This window comes from Ctenocephalides felis, unplaced genomic scaffold, assembly GCF_003426905.1.
Source record: "Ctenocephalides felis isolate EL2017-DRISC unplaced genomic scaffold, ASM342690v1 CF-g0.4_SCAFFOLD_03572, whole genome shotgun sequence".
In the NCBI taxonomy this organism is placed as follows: Eukaryota; Metazoa; Arthropoda; class Insecta; order Siphonaptera; family Pulicidae; genus Ctenocephalides; species Ctenocephalides felis.
In genome coordinates this window covers 45,750,921-45,760,568 of record NW_020539726.1, presented here as the reverse complement: position 1 = coordinate 45,760,568, position 9,648 = coordinate 45,750,921, and the positions used below count along the sequence as shown (strand labels likewise).

Below are 9,648 nucleotides of genomic sequence, written 5' to 3'. Positions count from 1 at the left end.
TTTTTTACCTATTCCTATAAAACCTATAAAACCTAGGAGATAATAAATAATAGTAACTTAGTAATTATAAAATAGTTAAAATATATTTGTTGTAAATATTTTGACGTTTTAAAACATTAATGACAAATGAAATGTCAAATTGAAGAACTGTCAAACTAAACAACTGTCAAATATGGCGGATTGTCAACTGTCAAACATGGCGAAATGCCAAATGCCACTTACAAAACGTAAAGCTTGCCCGTTCCCTCTTTCCACACATTTTAATCTACATTGACTTACTGAACAATCAATAATTCATAATTTTGCAATGTATAATTCGAAAGCTCCAAATACAACATAAAATTGTATCATTTACCAAACTGAATTGTATGATTTATCCCAATTCAAATATCCCGCCATCAAAGTTTCCGCCAATCAAAAAACACTTCAGAGTCGCTCATCCTCACGTCAATATCATATAATCAGTTTTACGTAATATCAAAATTTTTCAGAATTTGCACCAAGCAAATTCTTTCAATTCTATTAAATTAATAAAATTCGTGACACTTTTCACGTACAAAAAACATTCATGTGAGTATAAATGAAATATAATAATAATAATGGTTGAACGATGAAAATACTTATCCTAACCTATTTGACAAAAATCTTTGTGTAAAAGAAATATTATAATTTATAGTAATTTTTATATTAAAATAAATACTAGAATGCAAGGTCTTTACTGTTTTGCATTTATGAATTATTATAAATCAATTTGCACAAGTATAACATGCATCTAAATATTTATAAAAATTATTTTAATAAATCACTTTAAAATTTTATTTCACTTTATCACTTTATTTTTATATACAGTTTTGAGTCTCAAAATGTATCGAAACATATTATTATTTGTATTATTATTCTTGAATTGAATTTGAATCCTACTTAACAATTTTATTTGAAAAAGGTTTTGCACAAGATATCTTATTTGCAAAGACTCTAATCAGCTTTAGTCATAAATCTAGTACTCTAATTCATTTTTAGGCATAAAGAATGTTATTAATATACATAGTAATATCGCAACAATCTTAATTTGTGTGTAGGAATTTCTTAAACATATTTGTTTTATTTTACAGAATGGCCGGAGAACCAGAACTGAAAGGACTTGCTAAAATCTTCAACTCTCAAACCAATACTGGCCGAGCTAATGTAAGCAAAAGCTTTTATACATATTTGTTCGTTTTAGGACTTAGAAATTAAATAATAATCATTAAACTATTGTATTAGATTCAAAAACAATGCAGATTGTAATTTTGTGGATTCTTATTGTATTTTCACTTATCGTTAACTCTACACCTCAAATAATTACAGTTTTAGTTGATTATTCAATTAAAATTGATTTATCCTAATATCCCTCTAACGACAAACATTGTACGCTTGAGATTACATTTAAAATGAAATAATTATTGAATTCAAGACAATTTGTGCTTTTTTATTATTAAATCCCTTGTAACTTTTGAATTGTTTGATAAAGCATGGTTGAGGTAAGACTATTTTGTACATAATTAAATTCAAAACGTTATTGTCAAGCAATATGATGACCTAGAGCAACTCAGTATGCTTTAAAATTACATTTAAATAGAAAAAATTATTGATGTGAAATGACTTTTCTTACTACATCATCTTGTAACTTTCTCGCTATACTTTCAAGTGGTAATAATATTTTTATATATATTGTTAGAGAAATTTCAATGTATCTTTTATATATTTCCTAATTATTTTTCTTTCTATTACAGGTCGGTAAAGCCACATATTTAGTCATAGGACTGACAATAGCCTACTTCGCATTGAGACCATCGAAGAAACCAGCTAAATAATAATCTATACATCCGTGTTCAAAATTTTAATAAATTGGTAGCATATTAATTTTTCAGTTATTTTTATTAGCGAATATTTCAGGAATGTGTAAAACAAAAAAAATAAAAACACAACATGTAATATTATTTTTTAAGATCGAAGAAATAAAAATAATTTGAGAAAGTAATAAGAGCTCTTTGAATTTCAAAAATTTCTTTATGAAAATATAAATAAAATATATTCTATTTTGAATATTTATGTGCATACAAAGTAAAACAAAGTTATGTTAAAATTCATCTGTGGGTGTTAGAAATTTAATTAAATATTCATCTAATCTGACCGTTTATACGTTTTTGATAAATTACTAATATTTATAACATATTTTCAATCTGCGCATAATTTTCAATGCATTTTCAAATTGTATAAAAGTCGACTTTTATGCAAGATCTTGCAGAACTATTATTAAGTATTGAATAAAAATATTAAATAGTCACTCACCGAGTAAAACAGGAACAACCCACGAAGGAAATTCTCTTTTAATCCAATGTTATACATTTTTAAATGCATAAAGATTGAGTGAGTTCTGTAAAAAAGAGAACAATTTTAAGTTATACTATAATAAAACGAACATAATTGCTAAAAACTGATACAAATTTAAATAAATTGCATTCAATTGCTAAAAGTCCAAGAAACCATCCAGTAAATTGTAAAATGTAATGAAAATATGATGTGATGATAAATTCAACTTTAATATGTATCGTCTATAAATATTGTACAAGAACGTTTATTTCAAAAACAAATTTTCATTCTATTTCCAAGAACATAAAAAATACCTTTGATAATAAAAATGGACAGTAATAGGCTATAAAAGATTTTAACAATGTTTTGTTTCAATATGTATATTAATTAGCAGTTGATGACTCAATAAATTATTAGTAAATATTTAGTAGATCTTGTATTCATAAAATACAGTAAAAGGGGAATAACTTTGGCTGAGAATGCATCAGAATTTTTATCAAAAAAATAATATCCGTATTAGTGCGGTAGCTGATGATAATAATTATATTGTTATTATCTGGTCCATGGTGGAAAAGCATCAGATTTAATTTACTACTTTACTCTGTCTTGTTTGTAAATTTACTTCTGGAGAATTCATTCATTCTGTGCTTTAGCTTTAAATTTTTTGTATTTTGTCATTTAATTTAAGATGATCATTCTTACATTCTTGTCCTTCCTTACATCCTTCTATTTCTACTACTAGGGCAGATTTTTTTCAAAATGAATGTTTCTTCTAAATTTTTTTCTTACCACCATGTAATTTCATTTTATCTTCTCTTCTCCATTTTACATATCTAATTGTTATTGCAGTGTTTTAAATATGTATTCAATCTAGTTTCCTTTTCGCAAAAAAGATATTTCTTGTCCATCATGTACTTTGCTCTGCGCCATATTTTAGTCTGAGTTTGTGCACAAAGCATTTTTTTTCTAATATGGATCCGCTCTAGTTTCCTTTTCATAATCAATTTCAGTAAAAAATTTCTTTAGGGTCCACCTCTTTATAATCTATACTCCAAATGCAGTATTTTATTAGTTCCTCATAAATGACACCGATTTCCAAATTAAGCGTCAAAAAAGTCTTCTGGTGTAATTATAAAGACTTCTTTTCCTAATATGAATCCGCGCCAGTTTCCTTTTCATAATAAATTCAGTAGAGTCCCTTCTTATTTTACTCTTTTTAAATATTGTTTTATATATCCCTCAGTCTATCCAATTTATCTTCTCCAGCACCATATCTAAATAAAACTCTCCAAGAGGCTTTTTTTCAGCTTTCTTTAGAGTCCAAAAAAAGAAAAAAAACGTCTAATCCATGCTTCAAAAGTAGTATTTTATCAGTGACATCGATTTCCAAATTAGGCGTCAAAAAACCTGGTTTAATTATAGAGTACTGTTTTCCTTCCTCAGTAGTCCTTTTTTCCTTCTCTAGCACCTATAACTATAAAAAACTATCAAAGAGGCTTTTGCCGGCTTTCTTTATAGTCCATGTCTCTAATGCATGTTCCAAATGTAGAATTTTATCAGTTTCTAATAAATGACATCGAAATAAAATCTTCCGGTTTAATTATAAGGCCTCTTTTCCGAAAATGGATCCGTGCCAGTGTCCTTTTCATAATCAAATTCAGTAAAGCCCCTTTTTCTTTTACTCTCTTGTTTCATTTATTCCCCAGTGATCAATTTTATCTTCTCCATATCTAAAAAAAACTCTCCAGGTAGATTTATCAGCTTTCTTTAGAGTCCATGTCTCTAATTCATGCTGCAATTGTAGTATTTTAAGAGTTGATCATAAATGAAATTTATTTCCAAATTAGGCGTCAAAAAAGTCTTCTGGTTTAATCATAAAGACCTCTTCTCCTAATATGAATCCGTGCCAGTTTCCTTTTCATAATCAAATTCAGTAGAGACCCTTCATCTTTTACTCACTTTAAGGATTCCTATATCTAAAAAACTATCCAGGTAGCTTTTGTCAGCTTTTTTTAGAATCTATGTTTCTAATCCATGCTGCAAATGTAGTATTTCAATTAATTGATAAATTATTATCCATTTCCAAATTAGGCGTAAAAAAGTCTTCTGGGTTAATTATAAAGACCCCTTTTCCAAATATGAATCCGAGCCAGTTTCCTTTTCATATTCAAATCCAGTAGAGCCCTTTTTAATATCACTTTTTTTAATGTTATCTCATTTATTCTCCAGAAGTCCCTTTTATCTTCTTCTGCACCATATCTAAAAAAAACCCTCCAGGAGGCTTTTGTCAGCTTTCTTTAGAGTCCTTATCTCTAATCCATGCTCGAATTGTATTATTTAAGCAATTCCTCATAAACGACGTCGATTTTCAAATTGGGCGTCAAAAAAGTCTTCCTGGTTAAATTATAATTGAGTTGGTCTTAATTAGAACATTCTTTTTAAGGAAACCGTTTGTAAATAGGACATGAGATTGTTGATTAAATAAAAATATATAATTTTTAGGATAACTCTTTATGTTCACCAGCCACCCGACTAATATTGTTTATATTTCGTCGCCAATAAAATTGATAACACTCTCATAGTCGTTAAAAATGGGATTTACAATTTCAAATCGAAATCTCAGTATAAAACCATCCAAAACACTGCCGGAAAACATCAGAAATCTCAGTAAACCGATACAGCCCAGTAGTGCGCTCATCGAAACAAAAAAACATCAGTAATATTTTTATACTTCTATAAAAAATGTTGAAAATAATCATCGCTCTGTTCGCCGTCCTCCTGGTCTGCGATGCTGGTCCATTGTTCCTGGAAATCGCCTATGACGAAGAAGGAAAGCAATATGGCCTGCTGCCACTGGAGGATTACATAGGGAAACCTGTGGAAGTATTTCAGCAGACCAGGCAGAAAAGACAGTCGGTATCAGTGGACGCCAAACCTGGCGCCTTGGGAGGAACCAGGGTAAATATAATAGATACTTATAAAAAAAATTAATGATTTTTAACTTGTCCTAGGGTAAGTTATAGTAATCGCAAAAAAATCGAAAATGAAAATTTTTATATATCTTTACGTTTAGAGGTTTCTGAATATTTTGGCATACCTTAGAAGAAATGGATGTATGTGTGTGTGCGTGTGTGTATGTGTGGTTGTGCAGATACAAATTTTCGTCGACGATTTCGGGAACACCGATCAACCGATTTGAATAATTTAAAAATCATTCGATTCGTATTGATAAGAAGACGTGCTGATTAGTTTTTGGTGAAGGCAGGTCTAACAGGTCTTAGTTCCGAAGATACGAAGCAAAAAGTGCCAAAAATGGTAACTCAGTTTTTAAAAGAACGGAGCGATTTTAATAATTCAAAAAACATTTTACTTGTATTGACAAGATGAAGAATTGATCAAATTTTCATGAAGCCAGGTCTAGCGGTTTCGGAAATCTAATAAAAAAAGTAAAAAAAATGCCATTTGGCGGTCAAAAATGATCTTAAACATATGCACGTCAAATTATCAGATATTTTATAGAGATTTTAACAATAAGTATAATTTTTTTACATTTCTAAGGGTTCCGTACCAATGTGTACGCGTTAGACGGCGACCCGGCGCTTACGCGCTTCGATATTTCGTTTTTACGCAGTTAAAGCAGTACGATTGCTTTGAAAAAAGTTCAGAATTTCCAAAATATTTCAAAATAAATTTTTCTTCAAAAAAAGTAAGTTTTTGTCAAAAATTTATAGCTTCCAAAAATCTAATTTTTTCAGAGTAATTTTTTTTTCAAAAATGTTAATCTTTTTAAAAAAAATAATTTTTGGTACGGGAAATTCCAGTAATTTTCCTTAAGGCACGATGCCATGCGCCCCACTAGTTTGCATTTAGTTACGTGTATGTGACGTTTTTGTTATGTTAGTGTAATAAATGTGGATATATACTGTTGGGTACTAGAAATCCGGACAGCCATACGAAATAAAGTAAAGTAATACAGAAGTGTCATTTTCAATGAGTTCTACAGAACGCACCATTTGTGCTAAAGTGTAGTAAATTTAGTATGTTATTCTTGAAAGTGTCTATTGTGATAAAAAATATTACAATCGATGAGGTTTCTAACAAAATTTTGAGTTATAACGAATTTTATCAAACAATTCACAAAATTATGACAACAGACAAAAATTGAAAAATTTATGCAGGCCGCACCGTTTGCATTACAACTTTGCAATTTAAATATATAACACTTCAAAGTGTCTATTATAATCGCAAATACTAAAATCGATGTAGTTTCTAAAAAAAGTTTCAAATATTTTGACTTTTATTGAACTTTGCACTTGACGTCTATCACCATACTGATATAGCACTGCAATACTAGCTATGGTACCATTATGGTAGAAAATAGTGGTATATTCAAGAAGCTCTACAGGACGTACTTTTAGTACTACGATCTTGAAATCCTAATACAATGCACTTCAATATATCTATTATAATCACAAATACTAAAATCGATGGGTTTTCTAACAAAATTTTGAGTAATTGAGACTTTTACTGAACCTTGCATTTGACTAAATTGAATATACTGACATAGTACCATTAAGCTAGAAAATAGTGCTAAATTCAAGGAGCTCTACAAGACCTACTTTTAGTACTACATACTTGTAACTCTAATATAATACACTTCAATATGTCTGTTATGATGACAAATACTAAAATCGACGGGTTTTCTAACAAAATTTTGAGTAATCGAGACTTTCATTGAACATTGCACTTGCACCTCCGAGTCCTATCCTAACATACACGTGACGTTATTGTTACGTTATTTTTACATTCAAACATTTACTAAGTCCCTAAATCCTTTACCCAGGTGACTGCAGAAGTTGCAGGAACTCTATACAACAACAATGGACACAAATTGGACGGAAATGCCAATTGGGCTCGTACTTATAGACAACCAGGAGTCGGAACTGGACCAGTAACTGTCGGAGGAGGTCTTCAGTATTCTCGTGAGGGCAAAGGACATGTCGGTGTTAATGCTCAACATACTCGAGGATTCGGCACTGATGTAAGAAGGTATTAAATATATATTATATATGAAATATTTAAATGTGTTTTCATTATCCAGGTTGGTGCAAATGCTGGTGTCAATTTATGGAGAGCCAATAATGGTCGTACAAGTTTGGACGCTGACGCCTACGCCAGTAAACACTTTGGAGGTGCTTTTGGAACTGGAAGAACTAATTATGGAGGAGCGTTAAATTTTAGACACAGATTTTAGAAGGAACGGATTTTACTTCTACTTTTAATTCTATTTTTACCTATACTTATACGTCTATTTTAATTCTACTTTTACTTCTGCTATTAACTAGTCGAGCAACAGCTTTAATATTTTATAAGTTTGTATTAGTATTTGTATTATTTTTGATTTAAAATTTTAACCATTTTATTGTAATTGTAATTTAATAATTAAAATAAAATTTATTAGATATATTTTATATATAAAATATTGTTTGATTAATTACAATTTAAACTTCATTATCAAATATTGAGTAGATTCTACGACAGTATTTTAAAATTAGATATAACTCAAATTTTGTTAGATAACCCATCATATTTAGTATTTGCTATTATAATAGACATATTGGAGTATATCATATTGAAGTTATAAGTTTGTAGTACTAAAAGTACGTCCTGTAGAGCTCCTTGAATATACCATTTATCGCCATCATCATATTAGTATCCTGGTATATTGGTAATCTTCAGTGCAGGTTAGAAAAAGCCATTATAATTCAAAATTTTGTTTTAAAACCTATTAATTTTAGTATTTGTCATCTTAATAGACATATTGAAGAATATCATATAAGAATTATAAATATGTAGTAGTAAAAGTGCGTCCTGTAGAGCTCCTTGAATTAAGCACTATTTTCTAGCATAATGGTGCCAATATCAGTGTGTCAGTATATTGATTTTAGTCAAGTGCAAGGTTCAATGAAAGTCTCAATTACTCAAAATTTTGTTAGAAAACCATCGATTTTAGTATTTGCTATTATAACAGACATATTGGAGTATATCATATTAGAACTATAAGTATGTAGTACTCAAAATACGTCCTGTAGAGCTCCTTGAATTAAGCATTATTTTCTATCAAAATGGTACTCACATCAGTATGTCAGTAAATTGATTCTAGTCAAGTGCAAGGTTTGGTAAACACCTTCGATTACTCAAAATTTTGTTAGCAAACCATCGATTTTAGTATTTTCCATTATAATAGACATATTGAAGTATATCATATTAAAATTAAAAGTATGTACTACTAAAAGTACGTCCTGTAGAGCTCCTTGAATATACCATGGTATATTAGTGCACTAATATCCAGCGTTGCACATTGATAAACGGTAACTGCAAAATTTTATAAAACCTCGAAAACTAACTTTTTTTTGAGAAAAACATCAATTTTAGTATTTGTATTATACAAATTGTATAACATACAAATTTACAACACCTTAATCCAAACGGTGCGCTCTGTAGAGCTCTTTAAATATGTCATCCGAGACAATGAAATATATTGAAAATGTTGAGAGCAATAAGCAAATATTTGCATCCTCGTTACCTGCCCTGGTATATTCAAATATAATTTGCACAAAAATACTTTTTTTTTTAAACACATTTCTAGGTAAAACTTACAGGTAAAATTTCTGTAATAGACAATATATTTATGATGTTACAAAAACGTAACAGAACTAATAGGTATGTTACTTCCAGTAAAATTTACGCTTTTTAAAATTGGTTTGTTTAAAGATTTTGCAAAAAACGTTGGCTGATAATTTAGAAAACTAGTCGTGTCCTCGAATGGATTTAATATTTAAATTTTAAAATCGGTTCAGTCGTTTTTTGAAAAACGTCGACGAAAGCTCAAAAATCTACTCACCATTTAACACCACAATATTATACCAAATTTGGTCTCAAACGATTTAAAATGCCTTGAAACGTCAAGAAAGCCTAAAATTAATGATAGTAATAAAATCCCGAATTTCTTCTTAATAAATAAATTATAGTTTATTAACTTCCCGTAGGGTAAGTTATTGTCATTGCGCCGAAAATCGGAATTGAAAATTTTCACATTTCTCGACGTTTTGAAGGTTCGGAACGTTTTGGCATACCTCATAAAAAATGGATGTGGTGTGTATGCATGTATGGATACAAATTTCCAGTCACGTTTTAGGGCGCACGGATCAACTGATTTCAATGGTTCAAATAACATTCAATTCCTATTGATAGGGAGAAGAGCTGATTAGTTTTTGGCAAAGGCAGGTACAGCCG

At 29.6% G+C, this 9,648-nt stretch overlaps 2 protein-coding genes across 2 annotated transcripts; both read left to right on the top strand.

Annotated features, from left to right (window-relative positions):
- The first annotated feature begins 369 nt into the window (after positions 1-369).
- On the top strand, positions 370-2,020 carry LOC113387752. Its single transcript, XM_026625128.1, has 3 exons — positions 370-570; positions 1,113-1,185; positions 1,773-2,020. Exons 2-3 carry the CDS (start codon positions 1,114-1,116, stop codon positions 1,851-1,853), a joined length of 153 nt encoding a protein of 50 aa, XP_026480913.1. The 5' UTR covers positions 370-570; position 1,113; the 3' UTR covers positions 1,854-2,020.
- Positions 2,021-5,091: 3,071 nt separating this feature from the next.
- LOC113388596 (attacin-A-like) lies at positions 5,092-7,606 on the top strand. The gene is made up of 3 exons (XM_026625965.1): positions 5,092-5,310; positions 7,196-7,393; positions 7,454-7,606. Exons 1-3 carry the CDS (start codon positions 5,095-5,097, stop codon positions 7,604-7,606), a joined length of 567 nt encoding a protein of 188 aa, XP_026481750.1. The 5' UTR covers positions 5,092-5,094.
- Positions 7,607-9,648: the final 2,042 nt, after the last annotated feature.